The 16,693-nt window shown below is 41.9% G+C and overlaps 1 protein-coding gene across 3 annotated transcripts in view; it reads right to left on the reverse strand.

Annotated features, from left to right (window-relative positions):
• Positions 1 to 832: 832 nt before the first annotated feature.
• The window catches only part of KIAA1755 (KIAA1755 ortholog), an 81,517-nt gene continuing 65,656 nt past the window's right edge, over positions 833 to 16,693 (reverse strand). For all 3 annotated transcript variants that reach the window (XM_077251620.1, XM_077251621.1, XM_077251619.1), the window contains 6 exons: positions 15,395 to 15,616; positions 7,543 to 7,713; positions 5,305 to 5,482; positions 4,140 to 4,259; positions 3,467 to 3,709; positions 833 to 2,262 (listed from right to left, as the gene is read on the reverse strand). In XM_077251620.1, coding sequence (XP_077107735.1) covers positions 2,108 to 2,262; positions 3,467 to 3,709; positions 4,140 to 4,259; positions 5,305 to 5,482; positions 7,543 to 7,713; positions 15,395 to 15,616 — 1,089 coding nt within the window. In that variant the 3' untranslated portion in view covers positions 833 to 2,107. The remainder of the gene's footprint in view (positions 2,263 to 3,466; positions 3,710 to 4,139; positions 4,260 to 5,304; positions 5,483 to 7,542; positions 7,714 to 15,394; positions 15,617 to 16,693) is intronic.

The raw sequence follows: 16,693 nt of genomic DNA on the forward strand, positions 1-16,693 counted from the left end.
TAACCTGTAGAAACTCTTACAACTTCAAACAAATCAATTATTTTATTTTGGAAAATAGAATAAAGTGCCCCATTTTTATGGACTGTCCAGGAATTTATAAATGGTCAGCAATATTGAGTCCTACAATGAGGATTTTGGGGACTTTAAAGATGGAAATCAAAAATTCTGAAAGTAGAACAAAGAAGCTTTTTTTAATTTTATACGCTGCTGGTGGCTTTTCTTTTAAGAGTGTTTAGTGAATAATTTTATTTTTTTTCCTGTTCTGAACAATACCCCTGGACCATGTACCCATGATGAATATTTGGTGAGTTTTAATGTTGCATATTTTCTGCAGAATTTCTGCACTTATTAGGTTAATTAGGTTACTTGTGTCTTTTGTAATTGTGCTTTTAAGTGCATGTTTTTTACACGTGTTTTTATCACATTTTTGATGCTGCAGTTTGTCTCTCTTTGGTATGTCATGTTTTACTGCTTTGTTTACTTCCTAGCATTTGGCTTTGAGAAAAGTTTATTAATTCAGTCATGTGGGGATTATGTGCGTTAAGGCGTTTTGCAGCAGGAACTCACTAAAAACGCATATTCATTTTTTTTACCTGTGGATTTTCCGCATCTAGTGCAATTCTATGGGGAAAATCCCACATAAAACTCAGCAAGAGAGACTGACATGTTGTGGATTTAAAAGACACACTACAAGTCAGTTAACATATCGCAAAAAAGAAAGCACACTGGCTATTAGATTTCTATAAATTCCATCCACTTTGCTGGAGCTGTAAAACGCTGCATTTTTTGAGCAGCAAAAATACAAAGTGTCAAAAACTCACCAAAATCATGGGAACTTAACTTTATTGACCAGTACATTTAGAAATAAATAAATTACTTTACATTGTTTTGAAAAAAAGTGCCACCCATCTGTACTGTCTACACAGAGATGATAGCATTTTACGTTTAAATTTTGTTATACAATGTCGATGACAGTCTTCAGTAACCTATTGTTAGTATTGTTAAGAAATCAGCCTGAGCAGCAAAGCAGATACATTCTATTTAGTGAACTATGCCAAATTTCAGTTTTTGACCTTGCATTACAAAGTTTCTGGATATTTTGGCCCATTTAAAGAGGACTTGTCTCTAGGTAGAAAGAGGTCAGTTTTTGCACTTACTTTGTTCCCACTGCTCTCCTGAGTATTCCATTATTTTTTTTTTAAATTTGCCATATGGTTCTAGTGGTATGGGCCTATTTATTTAATGCTAATTTTAATGGTCAGTTATCAAGGAGACATGGCTCACAGGACCCTCTGGGGGGTGTCTTTGGGCTGCTCTGTATTATTACCCTGTGAGCCACACCCCTTTGTGAAGACCAAAAGATTAGCACTAAATAAAAAGGTACATATTACTGTAATCATCTGGTGGATTTAAGAAAAACAAATTACAGAATATCCAGGGGAACAACAAGAATAAAATAAGAGCAAAAACTGTCCACTTTTGATCTGGTGACAGGTCCTCTTTAAATGATCATTATTCTCTTAACCATACAATCCATTGGCATTAGTTCTAAAAATGGAATCAGTGACCCATCTGAAATATCCGGTCATCAAGAAGAATGGCTCCTGGGTATTGAAGGTGATTGTCTCTATAATGTAACGTACTTTTCAGCACCAACTTGTATCATTAACAGTTTTGGAGTACTTGTTATCTAGACATTTAATAATACCTGCAGAAATCCCATTTCAGATTCATGTGACTAAAGCAAGTTATAGTTCTAGTCATCAGACAAATCATATAAGACACCTCAAAAAATAGAATAAACTGCACTGAAAAAAACTAAAGAAATGTAGATACGCTCCCAAGTGGTTTAATTGGCATATAAAACACTTGCAATTTTTGTCTCCCTTTTACTTTTAATAAATGACCATCAGTAAGTCCTCCAACACAATAAAGCATATTTGGCATAGTGGTCCTATCACTTTCATCCTTTCTGAAACATAAATGTATAAGCATTAGAATATTTTAATGTTCACTAGAATGTAATATATTTACATATATAAATGGCACATAAATATAGATATTTCATTCAGTAGACAAGTTTGTGTAGATTCTGTATCCAATATTTTCATGGGATGCTGTTTTCTGGGGGCTTGTCTGTAACATGTAGGGGGCGCCAGCACTCCAGGGGATAACACGCATTTATATGAGATACAGGTATTTGGCTTGTCTCAGGGGAGCTAAATCCACTGACACTTCCTTCTGAGGAACCAGAACTGGCAGCTGAAAGAAACAGGAAAGAATTAAAGTTAAAGATGTAGAAGAAGAAAATGAGAACAAGGTGACATTAGAATCATATCATCTCCTATAATGGGGGTGACATTATTTTTGTATGTGTATTGTGAGTTTTGACCACTAACTATTAGGCTGCCGTCACACTATCAGTATTTGGTCAGTATTTTACATCAGTATTTGTAAGCCAAAACCAGGAGTGGAACAAATAGAGGAAAAGTATAATAGGAACATATGCACCACTTCTGCATTTATCACCCACTGCTGGTTTTGGCTTACAAATACTGATGTAAAATACTGACCAAATACTGCTAGTGTGACGGCAGCCTTATATTGTGTTTCCATCACTTGCTTTGGGGTAGAATATCCGATTCATCTTTCGGCATTGGAAGCTGCCAATCACAAAGATTAAAGGGGCTGAAAAACCTCAGAAGTGTCTGCGGTCAAGTTAGTGCACACACTGTGAAGATTCCCACGTATTCCCCATTGTGGGTGTGAGGTTATGTGCCCACATTTCTTCGAGTTGCATACTTTCAGTTACGTGCTGAATAGACTCATGGGATACTTTCAATTCTCTTCAATTCAGCGAAGTCAGGTGAGACTAATCGGTATGTGAGCGCAAGTATAGGAATCGCTGAAATGCGGTCACGTGACCACTCACACAGGAAATACAGGTGACGTGACTTGTGACAGTGTGATCATTGCAGATGGTCATGATTCGGCAGTCTGTAGTCACATGGTGTGACTACAGATTTTTCATTCCCCTTCATTGGGTCAACCCACCTCACTGTTTATTATTTTCTAGACAAAAATGCAACGTAGCAACAAAATGACTCAGGTGGGCCTACTGTTTTGCCATATACTTTTCTGACATTAGTTGACAAAGTATAAGAGCACACTAAAGCAGTATAGTTTTTACCCAATTACCATATAAGTTACACAATGGTTCTCTTATACCATAGAGCAGTGTTCCCCAACTCCGGTCCTCAAGAGCCACCAACAGGTCATGTTTTCAATATTTCCTTAGTATTGCCCAGGTGATAATTGCATCACCTGCACAGGCAATAATTCAATCACCTGTGCAATACTAAGGAAATCCTGAAAACATGACCTGTTGATGGATCTTGAGGACCGGAGTTAGGGAACACTGCCACAGAGTTTTGATAGTTCCACTAGAAGGGTCGTTTAGACTCACTCAGAAAAATGCTGGGTTCCTTATCCTGGGAGGGTTCGGTCCTACAGCATCTCCACTGCTGCTCAGTCCCAGGACATCCATGTAGAGGGCTGAGAGAACCCCGACCAGAAGAGGTGGAAGAGCATCCTCCAAGAGATACAGCACTGCTAGCACTACTTCGAGAGCCTACTGACATAGAGCGAAGTGGTGGAGGGGACGTTGGGAATGATAGAGCTGCAGAAGGTGAAGAATGAAGGTTTTCATCTAGTGTAGAAAAAGTAAGAGAGAGATATTAAAGGAGTATTCTCAAGTTTGTAGGTTATCCCTTATGAAAGGGATATGGGATAACTTTGCGATCAATGGAGGTCCGACCACTGGTACCCCACCAATTCTGAGAACCGGAGCCCTGAAGAACCCTGTGTGAATGGAGCGGTGGTCGTTCATGTAAAATGACACACCATTTATTCTTATGGGAGTGATGAAGAAAACCAGAGCACAGCGCTCGGTTATGAGGTGTCAAGAGCAGTTCAACCCTCAGAGGTTGGGAAGTTATCCCCTATCCCATGTATAGGGGGTATCACTTCCAAACTTAATACTTTAAGGAATCCACATTCAATAAATTAATCTTCATTATACTTTATACTGCCTCAACTGTACATGAAATTCACACACATCGTAAAATCTAAAGCCTTACTAATTTCTCCATTGCCAGTGAGAGGGATGGCTCTACTGCTGATGGCAGCCTCACTTGGCTGGATGTCAGTGAATGGCTTGCATCCCAAACCAGAGAATGCTCTTTCCTGCCTTCGCATTTCTGTAGAAGAATGATAGAAGAACTAAGCACATGGAGACCACAAGACATAACAATGGTTTTTATAGTAACAAGCTTGTTGAGGTGAGTGATGGCTCATGTGTTTCTGTCATGTGAATGTCAACTCCCACCAGGCATGTTCACATTTCCTAAAACATGCCAACAACACATCACCACATTAGTTACTATAAGGAATCAGTGCAGGTTGTATCCAGTGGAGAACTGTTATATCTTTGCTGCCCTGGTGGTATACCTGCCCGGTGCTAATAAAATGTGAAAGGAATCAAAATGTATAAGATATTCACTAATAGTTTTTGTACTTTGAGCAGGTTATATTTTTATTGTTATAGATTATTACACAATATAAATATCAGCAAATAATAATCTTTCCATCTTATCGTTACGTCACTAGGAAGAGAATGTCATTTTGTGCTGCCTTCCACTCACTTTTCTAGTAGAATAGGCTTGGTTTGATTATATGATAAATACAACTCTGACAAGTTAGGTAGTAGTTTTCTGACATTAGTGCCACTTTCTCAATTGACAAGTTATATTTATTCTAGCTAGATGGACTGTGTACTCTCAAATGTCTTCAATATAAACCTCTAACACCCAGCGCACTCGGGAAAGCAACACAAACCGTAATAGAGCAACCCCCCGTATAAGCCAAAACAGCCCAATTACATTGACAGCAAAATAATTTGCTAGCTTGAAGCCCAGCTGGACTGGTAGAACAAGTTGCTGAGGGGTTTCTGTGTAGATGCAGCTCATCAGAGTTCTGCTAAAGTGGGGAGGGTAATGTCCAAGAGCAATAGTGACGCTTTGTTAAAAAAAAATAGGAAATTAGATTTTAAGTCAAAATAGCATGGCCAATACTGATTTACAAGAAATGCTCAACACCATTGTAGGGGTTTGTACACTCTAGTAGGTTCTTTAACTGCTTTGCTTTGGGAATGGATGGAGGTGATGGGATCCATCATTTTGGAGCTCAACTGGTTTTAAATAACGAACAACTATGGCTACATGACATACACATCACATAGATTACCTCGATTTTTAATAGCCTGGTCCCAAAGAATCTTCTGCAGGTCCCCAGTCCAGGCCTCCTTAACATCAGGAGAAGGAGCTTGAAAAGTATACGTGTCCTCCAATTTTCTTCTTCGAAACCAGATCTCAAAACACAGTCCACTGCCTCCCAAAGTGTGAGTAAGGCCAATCTCAGAAGTCTAGGCATTAACAAACATGATGAAATCAAGTCATTCAATAAATTACTTACTGAGATGATGAATTCAGCCTCTCAAGATATCTGATAACCCTATAGGTTATAAAAGGTGGCCTTTTTGTAGACTATAAAGAGTTTCTGAAGAAGAACGGTTACCTTACATGCTGGCATGGGGAAAATTCACTCAGAAAGGATGGTATAGTCAAAATACCTGCTGTTACAATAGGACATCCACTATTAAACAAAAATCATATACATTACTATCTCACGTTAGTAAAGATAATCAAATCTAGCCATCAATCTTCTTCACTACGTTGGAAAGGTTGCTATTCCTCCAGGATCCCTTCTGGAAAAATATATTTCATTTAATTTCAACAGTAAATGCAACTTTGTGACTCCTTCCCTGAAGATGTCACTGTTAATTTTAGATGGACACTATCCCAAAGGACCTCGATGGGAGCTCGCATCCTAGATGCAATAAGAAGGCTACTATTATGGTAGAAATAAACTTACTGATGCACAATATAAGAGGCTACATAAAAGGCCATATAAAAGATAACTTTCAGTTTTGGAAAACTTTTATAATTAGCTACAGATAAAGGGATTTGTGCTAAAAAAAATAATAAATAAATTTTTTGTGAGAAATTTTGATTTTGTTTGCGGTATTATATTTAAGGACCAGGGAATTGTTTACCGCTTTCATTTTTTCCTCACCTTCTTTCAAGAGCTATCATTTTTATTTATCCTTTCTCATTTATCCGTCATAGACGCATGAGGGTTTTTCGTCAGACAAACTGTAATCTTGAAGAATACCATTAATTTTACCATACAATGTACTTAAAAATGGAAAATAATTTCAAATGGCATGTAATTATGAATAAAATGTGATTCTGCCATTGTTTTTTGTGGTTTTGATTTTACGTCATTCATTGTGTGATAAAAATAACCTGGAAACATAATCGTCCAGGCCAGTCTGAATAGGAAGATACTAAACTTGCATCGATTTTTTTTTATTTGGGCAGGTGCAGGCGACCGTATATTCTCCCATCTGAAGAAATCAGGTCGATTATGCAAATCTCCATCTTCTCCATTCTGTCAGTCAGTGGAAATCAGACTACTCTCAGATGTCATCTGAGTGCAGTCAGACTGTTCCCATGAACTCATTTACTTGCATGGCTGAGAATGATCGGAATATTGGATAGATTGATCTTTAACCAAAGTGGCAATATCAGATATGTTTATTTTTAACTTCTTTTTTAACATTGAAAACCAGGGGAGGATTTGGATTTTGACAATTTTTTTTTAGATTTTTCAATATTTTTTAGTCCTTTAGGGGACTTGAAACTGTTTGATCACGTGGCTGTATAGTGCAGATCCATGGACAGCACGGTGGCTCAGTGGATAGCACTGCAGCCTTGCAGCGCTGGAATCCTGCGTTCAAATCCCACCAAGGACAATATCTGCAAGGAGTTTGTGTGTTTGCGTGCATGTTTTCCGGTTTCCTCCCACACTCCAAAGACATACTGATAGGGAATTTAGATTTTGAGCCCCATCGGGGTCAGCGATTATAATGTGTGAAAAAACTGTAAAGCGCTGCGGAATATGTTGGCGCTATATAAATAAAGAGATCCACAGTATTGCAGTTTATAATGAAAAGATGGCGGTCAAATGGGTCTTCAGCAGGCTTCATCCGTGATAACCTATAGGTCCCTGCAATTGCAGTAAGGAGAGCTGATGGAAGCGTGAGGAGAGGCACATGTTCCATTTAAATGCTGCTGTCACCTCTTAATGCAGGATGGGGTTAAAGTAATATTTATAATTCAGAATGACGGCCATTATGCTTTTAGTGAAAATGAGGTCAAGACTAGTCTAAAATCATTCTCGGCTACTGGTCTTCAGATTTGAACCTCAATGACTAAAATATTCTCATTTAAGATAACGGAAGAATTTAGTTCTATGTATTATGAAAATGAACTTTCTGAGATTTCAGAAATTTGTATGCTATATAATATGTGATACAAACAGTGAATGTAAAATCTAGTGAAGAGGAACAATTTAGATTACCTTGAAGGACTGCTTGTACACATAGATCTCTTTTCCCGATGCAGCCTTTTTGGTTTTGCTGAAAAGAACCAGATCCTCAAACAGAAAAACCCTTCTGAGGCACTTTCTCTTTCTGTAGGAGATCACAAACTCCGCTTGGCGCAGTAGTCGGCCTTGTTCCTTTAGGTTAACCTGAAATACATGTGAAGAAGATGGACAAGAGGTAAATATGAAAAGCAGTGACAGTAAATGCACAATTAAGATACTACAACACTAAGGTTTGGAAGAACATTACATTTCAGACAAATATGCCCCATCTTTAGCTGCATTCCAGGAAATTGACCTTACGTCATACAGCTGTCATATTTATATTGAAGGACTGGCATCCTCCTAATGATTTCAATGTGCTTTGGTTTGGCCCATAGACAGATAATTATGTAGACAGAGTTACGCCAAAAATTATAATTATACACAAATATATCATGCAAATATCCGTACATACCCACTGGGAAAAGATGGATGAATATTAGTACCCATCATTTCTGACAGCACTTGCGCCATTCTTATAAAATATGGTAATCAAGAGCTATGCAGCAAGCAAGTTCCCCTAATAGGAAACCACAAATTTGCTATGCATACCCTGTCTTTGCTTTGGCATCACTAGTTAACTACAGCAGAATGACATTTGAACAAGACTGCAAAACCCTCCCACCATGTACATCACATCAGATTTGGGATTGGCCTGTTCATAATGGCTACCTGGAGTGTCCTCCTTCTCCTTACAGGATATCAAATTTTTGCTCCAAAATTTATATAAGGCTTATGATTATAACTGCATGTTCAGATCTTAAACCTGACTCCATGCAAATAATAATAATCTTTATTTTTATATAGCGCTAACATTCTGCAGTGCTTTACAGTTTTGCACACATTATCATCGCTGTCCCCAATGAGGCTCAAATTTAAATTCCCTATCAGTATGTCTTTGGAATGTGGGAGGAAACCGGAGGAAACCCAAGCAAACACGGAGAGAACATACAAACTCTTTGCAGATGTTGTCCTTGGTGGGGTTTGAACCCAGGACCCCAGCGCTGCAAGGCTGCTGTGCTAACCACTGCACCACCGTGAAAACACACCACACGTTCATTGAATTGTATTGGGATGGTACAGTATTTGATATAGTTGACCCTGCTTCTGCTATATAGTCTTCAATATTCATGAGCTCTAGCTATACTCATCCCCACCATCAAATTGTTGCTTTCTGCCTATGCACATTGGTGTACGTGGTGATAGATAAAACTCATCACTTAGGCCGGGTTCACATTAGCGTTCGGGGGCTTTAGGGAGGGCTGCATATGTCTTCCGTTAAGCCCCGCCTGCTTCCGCATACTTCTACGCAGTCCTCCGCAAAGCCCCCGAACGCTAATGTGAACCCGGCCTAAGAAAGCTAGCAGAGCCACAGAATAGAACTGTGATTTTATCAAAGGACAGGAAGGAGCCTAGCAAGTGAAAGATTGGGGGAATGAGGGTGTCCATTCCTATTTGTGCTCCCCTCAGATTGGGAAGTAAAAACGTTGTGATAGATGCACAAAAGTAAGAGTATGTTTTGGGTTGGGTTTTGTCAGCTTTTGTGGATTTTCAGCTGTAGATACTATCTTTCATCAATGAATACAATGGATGTTACAGTATTGCTAGATATTAGCACCATGGTTAGAGGCATGCCACAGATTCTTCTTCCTGTTGTCAAGGCCATCCAAAAGGCATTTCGCTGTACAGATGGAAAGCCCGCTAGGACCGTGGGGTACTCGGTACCGGGCCGGTTCTTAAAGGGGATGTGTCACGGTAGCAGTGACCTGGTCCATGGCCCTGGGTGTCCAATAAAAGGGGTTGCAGTAAATGGGAATAAAGTTTATAAAGTTATAAAGTTTGTTCGTAACACCACCTGTGGTACTCGGCAATACAGGTGTTAGCCGACGCTGCTTCAGAGTCCGCTGGGGCTCATGGTGGTACAGCATGCCAAAGGTAGAGCTAGACCCCAGGGCAGCTGTAGTGTTAAGGATGATGATGGTGCTTATGGTAGTTGTAGTAGTTGTGGTGCAGGGTGGATGACGCAGTAAATAAATGTGAGGATACAGCGTGGTGCAGTTTCCAATGGTTTACTCACAGTTCTTACTTGCCCCAGCCGGTGTGCTGTGTCCTCCAGGTTTGTGATCCAGCCAGTTCTCAAGCAAATTGGGTGCACTTTCCAGAACCATCTTTCTTATGTTCCTTTCTCTGGCCGTCTTTCTGTGCTGGCTCTCGCCCTCGCCTGCCACACAGTGTCCCAAGCCAGCAGCCACGGATCCTGCTGGGCAGTGAGTGCTAAGTCCCCCCCGAATCCTACATGGCTGCCTTTTCAGCGAATGTGTGCAGTTGTGACTGTGCTTCTTACGAAGGCCACAGCCTCTGGTTAGCTAGCTGAGTTCTTAGTTTCTCCACTAGTTTGAGGGACCTCACTGCAACCTGGTCCCTCCATCCGACAATGGTCAGAGTGGATACGAGCCCCACGGGTGGACTTCTCACGACCCATGCCTCTAGGACACCTTCCTTAGGTTCTTTCTGTAGTTTCACTTTCCTTCAGCTCCCTCTCTCTGTGGGAGTGCCTTTCTGTCTGTTTCAGTCTTTCTGTCTGCCAGGAGCTGCAGCCCCCACGTCTGCTCAGCTCCACTTCTCTCACAATCTCCGCCTAAGCTGATGTTTCTTACAAGCTCCTCTCACAATCTCTCTCTAGCTCCCTCTGACAGGGAACTCCTTCTTAGGACATCTTCCTGCTTCTCTGTCCTCTCACTATCTAATTAACTTTCCTTCCTAATTAGCTCCTCCCCTACTCTACTTACCTCACCCACTCATCCAACACACTTTCCTATCCAGCCTCGCCTTGACTGAATTGTCTGTGTTGGATGTAGGTGTGGGGTTCTGTGCCGTGCCCCCTCTTTACCTGAGAGCGGAATCCCACACCTCTGGGTGAAGTGCAGTACTCTGTGGCGACTGGAGCCTCAGGGGCGCCACACAGTCATATGTCTATTAGGAAGTTCTGAAGTGTAAAAAGTATTGTTGCAAAGATGCTGCCCCCTGCGTTCAAGGAAGGGTGTCTAAGATGAAGTACTCAACCTAAAAACGGGATGTACATTTGGATAAGGAGGTGGCAAGATTTTTGCTTTGCGGGTCTCAGATTTGACTATTACCTGTCAAATATACTAACATTTCCATAGTATGATCATGAACATGCCTCAGTAGCGTAACTTGAAGCTCTTGGGCCCCAATACAAAATCTTCTACAAGGGCCCCCAAATATTACAGGTTTTTGGGCCTCCTAAGCTACAGGGCCTGGGTGTGATTGCAACCCCTGCATCTATCATAGTTACGTCCCTGTGCATTTGTAAGGAAGTGATGATGGAAGGGAGCTTTTAGCTGAGCTTTACTTTGCTTGGGAGCTAACATTTTTTGTTGTTCCTACCCTGGTAAAATATCTCTGCATTGCTCACAACATCCTAATACTTAATTTCCAGTTGTCCGTCTGACAGGAGGAGGAGGAAAACAGCCCAAGCACCGAGCTGTACTTATTACATTTCTAAATTAAAGCAATATATCAGCAATCTCATATCATGGAGGCAGAGCAGATCTGGTAGCATGCTGCGGAGCTAAAGGCCAGGGCTTATGGGACTGCGCTTCACAGAAAACCCATTCAGCCGCAGAAGATGCTGATGTTCAGATTTAGTGACAGTGATATGAAGTCAGTGGCTGGGGCACACCGGGCACAGGTGTAGCATATTTGACACGTGTAGTCCAGTCTGTTGAGGGACAGGAGACTCTCGGAGCTGTTTGTATTAGAACCAGTAGCCTGGTTACCCCCTGTTGACCTCGGTCTCTCTATCTCCTGCCTGGGATTTCTTCCCATTGTAAATGATGCTCTTCCACAGCAGCCTCTATCTAATCCTGTACTTTGTCTCTGTCCCTGTGTGATGTCTCCGCTGCGCCCCAGTCCATTGCTGCGTGTATGTGATTAATCTTACTCCTCCTCCTGTCTTCCCTCTGCTGTGTTCCGAGCAGTTACTCTCACTGCTCAATACGTCTCGCTCTCCCTAATGTCCCCTCTCGCGCACTGGTAATCCACTTTTACTCTAATAGCCATAAATGCTTTGACGTTCTTGATATTACATCTTCCCCGCTACATTTCATGGGGAATTTTAAACCCGTCTCTCACCTTTCTGCAGCGCCCCAGAGTCCTGGTCGTTGCAGTACTGTGGCTCCGCCGCTAAGGGGAGCTATGGTACGTCTGATGGCACTGAAGGAGTTCATCTGACCAGGTATCACAGACACCAATACATTTCACAGCCGGGCCTCCAGGGGGAGCTAAGGGTTCTATTCATTAGGCCACTCCTCACATACTGGTAAAACTGGGGGTCAGGCAGGAAGTTAGTCAGAAAGCTGACTGGGTTGGAACCAGGCAACACCTTGTGGCAGAGGGTGTTGTGGGGGAAGATTTGGTAGGGTCCCTGTCAGGGGTGGGATCCTAACAGAGGCCTGGCAACTGGAGAGAACGTAACAGAACCGTGCCTGCTCAGTATAGCAGCGGTGCCCAAGGAAGGATTGGAAGCGAGAGAGATTGTGCTGAGTGAGAAACGAGATCAAAGCAACAAGGAGAATACCAGTAGGAGTCGTGCTGCAAGACCGAGGCAACATTCTACTGAGGCGCACAACCGGCGGCCGGAACGCCGAGGAAGTATTCATAAATCTAGCTTCAAGCAATACTTCAAACCAACGGCAGGACAGTCAGTCATAGGCGGGCTGTCTCACCTAAAACACCTACGAAGACATAGGGGGCAACTAGTGGAGAGGGGCGACTCTAGGGTCCCGGAAGAGCTCCGAGCCTACCCGTCATACGGGTGCCGTCCTAACCGTAACATCAGGGAGGGACGGAAGATTAGCAGAACATCATCTAATCGAGTTGTGAGGGAACTTAAGAAACAGACACAACAGTTGTGGGGACTTTCCGTAAGCACAGCAGGGAAGGACCACAACACATAGCGCTAGCAGGAAGGCACAGATTTCCACCTGCAAAGAGAACTCTGGAGGTGCCATTGGACCGGCCGGACTTGCGCAGCCTGGTTAACCGTATTCCGGATTGAGGACCCAGAGATCTTCAGTAAAGAGGTAAAGAGACTGCAACCTGGTGTCCTCGTTATTCTACCGCGTCTGGCACTACACCGCATCACCATCCTTATCTATCATTCACTGTACGTCGCCTCCCCACCAGCAGGGTCACGGACCGGGCCTAGCCACCGTGACAACCCCAGAGCAGAGACTCGGGTACCCCTCGGCCCTGCGGCGGTGGGGGCGCTGCATTTCCCCTGCCATCTTTCAAGGGGATGTAAGGAGCAAATCCTGCATAAGTAAACTTTCACACAAATATTCTAATTAACCACAAGACAGGAATACTTGCAAGCAGGTTGCAGAGGAACACAGGATAATTGTAACCAACGAAGCTTCCATGAAGCCAGATCACAGATATACAGTGTTCACCACCCACAAAGGCTGCAAAATTGTTATGCATCAAACAGATTATCACCATATTAGCATAGTTTCCAAATTGCTGGGATTGTCCCAATTTTTTTGATACCATACTGGCAAATTTGAAAGGGGCGGTGCTTATATAGGGGGCATTCCCAGGCTGTACTGGGGGTGGGACTTTAGCGTCTGTATTACAAATGTCCAAAGTAATGTTCATTTGCTATGAGTTACAATACAACACCATTCCTATTGCCTGAAAGCTACAACATAAGACAACACCAATCACACAATCCTCTTATGGTGACAATGTGACACAATGTGTATAGAACACACATAAAACATGATAAATAGAACTGAAAATTCTCCCATTTTTCCAGGTGCTTATTTATGTTAAAACACATATAGAAAAAAGAAGAAAAAACAATGCAGTAGAGATCATAGAAAAGTATATACAGGTCCTTCTCAAAAAATTAGCATATAGTGTTAAATTTCATTATTTACCATAATGTAATGATTACAATTAAACTTTCATATACTATAGATTCATTATCCACCAACTGAAATTTGTCAGGTCATTTATTGTTTTAATACTGATGATTTTGGCATACAACTCCTGATAACCCAAAAAACCTGTCTCAATAAATTAGCATATTTCACCCGACCAATCAAATAAAAGTGTTTTTTAATACCAAACAAAAAAACCATCAAATAATAATGTTCAGTTATGCACTCAATACTTGGTCGGGAATCCTTTGGCAGAAATGACTGCTTCAATGCGGCGTGGCATGGAGGCAATCAGCCTGTGACACTGCTGAGATGTTATGGAGGCCCAGGATGCTTCAATAGCGGCCTTAAGCTCATCCAGAGTGTTGGGTCTTGCGTCTCTCAACTTTCTCTTCACAATATCCCACAGATTCTCTATGGGGTTCAGGTCAGGAGAGTTGGCAGGCCAATTGAGCACAGTAATACCATGGTCAGTAAACCATTTCCAGTGGTTTTGGCACTGTGAGCAGGTGCCAGGTTGTGCTGAAAAATGAAATCTTCATCTCCATAAAGCATTTCAGCCGATGGAAGCATGAAGTGCTCCAAAATCTCCTGATAGCTAGCTGCATTGACCCTGCCCTTGATGAAACACAGTGGACCAACACCAGCAGCTGACATGGCACCCCACACCATCACTGACTGTGGGGTACTTGACACTGGACTTCAGGCATTTTGGCATTTCCTTCTCCCCAGTCTTCCTCCAGACTCTGGCACCTTGATTTCCGAATGACATGCAAAATTTGCTTTCATCAGAAAAAAGTACTTGGGACCACTTAGCAACAGTCCAGTGCTGCTTCTCTGTAGCCCAGGTCAGGTGCTTCTGCCGCTGTTTATGGTTCAAAAGTGGCTTTACCTGGGGAATGCAGCACCTGTAGCCCATTTCCTGCACACGCCTGTGCACGGTGGCTCTGGATGTTTCCACACCAGACTCAGTCCACTGCTTCCTCAGGTTCCGGTCACCTCTTCTCGTTGTACAGCGTTTTCTGCCACATTGTTTCCTTCCAACAGACTTACCATTGAGGTGCCTTGATACAGCACTCTGGGAACAGCCTATTTGTTGAGAAATTTCTTTCTGGGTCTTACCCTCTTGCTTGAGGGTGTCAATGATGGCCTTCTTGACATCTGTCAGGTCGCTAGTCTTACCCATGATGGGGGTTTTGAGTAATGAACCAGGCAGGGAGTTTTTAAAAGCCTCAGGTATCTTTTGCATGTGTTTAGAGTTAATTAGTTGATTCAGAAGATTAGGGTAATAGGTCATTTAGAGACCCTTTTCTTGATATGCTAATTTATTGAGACAGGTTTTTTGGGTTATCAGGAGTTGTATGCCAAAATCATCAGTATTAAAACAATAAAAGACCTGACAAATTTCAGTTGGTGGATAATGAATCTATAATATATGAAAGTTTAATTGTAATCATTACATTATGGTAAATAATGAAATTTAACACTATATGCTAATTTTTTGAGAAGGACCTGTAGATGCCATGGACCTACAGGCTAGTGCTGGCATAGGTGCTCCTTTTATGAGCTGGGGTGAGAACCAGTAGCACCCCAATTTGACTGTATTTGGCATTTATACAGCTCATTGCTGCTATTGCCCATTTCTAATTTTGGAAAGGAAAGTGGTACCATATTATCTATTGCTCAGGCAGCCAAAAGTTAGATCCATCCAGAACTGCTGGACATAAGCTATTAACTGTAGCTGATAAATAGGTGCTCACTGAGAGACCCCACCCCCAGTAGTGAATCAGTATAGAAAGAGGTTCTCTTTAATTTCTTACGTCACAATCCTGAATGTCATCCATGGCCAGGAGATCATTCCCATGACGTAGCTGGAATCTGACAACCTCACGTGCAGCCTTCAGCTCTGCCTCCCTGGTACTCTGTCCTTTGCACTCCCACTCCATGTCCTGCAGGAGCAGACTGTACTTGCTGATTCGCTGGATGGGCTTTAGTAGATAGGAAGAGAGATCCATCTTGTCTCCCAAATCCTGCTGCTTTCTCTGTGGGAACAACACAAAGATGATGCACAAGTACAAAATAGCAATATGTAAAATGATGTTCTCCAAAGTTTTCCATTATGTTTCTTTAACCTCTGCATGACCGCAGCTTTTTTTGCAGGACGAGTTGTACTTTTGAATGACACCATTGATTTTACCATGTCGTATACTAGAAAACAGGAAAACATTTCCAAGTGCAGTGAAATTGCAAAAAAAGTGCAGTACCACACTTGTGTTTGTTTGTTTGTTTTTTTGCTAGGTTCACTAAATGCAAAAACTGACCTGCCATTATGATTCTCCAGGTCATTACGAGTTCATAGACACCAAACATGTCTAGGTTCTTTTTTTATCTTAGTGGTGAAAAAAATGTCCAAACTTTGCTAAAAAAAAAAAAAAAATTGCGCCATCTTCCGAGACCCGTAGCGTCTCTCTTTTTCGTGATCTGGGGTTGGGTGAGGGCTTATTTTCTGTGCACCAAGCTGATGTTTTTAATGATTTTGGTGCAGTTACAATCTTTTGATCGCCCGTTACGGTGACCAAAAAAACGTAATTCTGGCGTTTTGACTTTTTTTCTCGCTACGCCGTTTAGCAATCAGGTTAATCCTTTTTTTATTGATAGATCGGGCGATTCCGAATCCGGTGATACCAAAAATGTGTATGTTTGATTTTATTTTTATTGTTTTATTTTGAATGGGGCAAAAGGGGGATGATTTGAGCTTTTATATTTTTTAATTTTTTTTATATTTTTAAACACATTTTTTTTTTTACTTTTGCCATGCTTTAATAGTCTCCATAGGAGACTAGAAGCTGGCACAACTCAATCGGCTCTGCTACATAGAGGCGATGGTCAGATCGCCTCTATGTAGCAGAATTGCCGAGTTGCTATAAGCGCCGACCACTGGGTGGCACTCACAGCAATCCGGCAGTGACAACCAGAGAGGTCTCCCGGAGACCTTGGGTTGTCATGCCAACACATCGGTGACCTGTGATCACGTGACCGTGTACGTATTTCCGGCGCAATTGCCGTAAGCACCATTTAAATGCTGCTGTCAGTGTTTGACAGCTGCATTTAACTAGTTA

The sequence above is a fragment of the Ranitomeya variabilis genome, chromosome 4 (genome assembly GCF_051348905.1).
Source record: "Ranitomeya variabilis isolate aRanVar5 chromosome 4, aRanVar5.hap1, whole genome shotgun sequence".
In the NCBI taxonomy this organism is placed as follows: Eukaryota; Metazoa; Chordata; class Amphibia; order Anura; family Dendrobatidae; genus Ranitomeya; species Ranitomeya variabilis.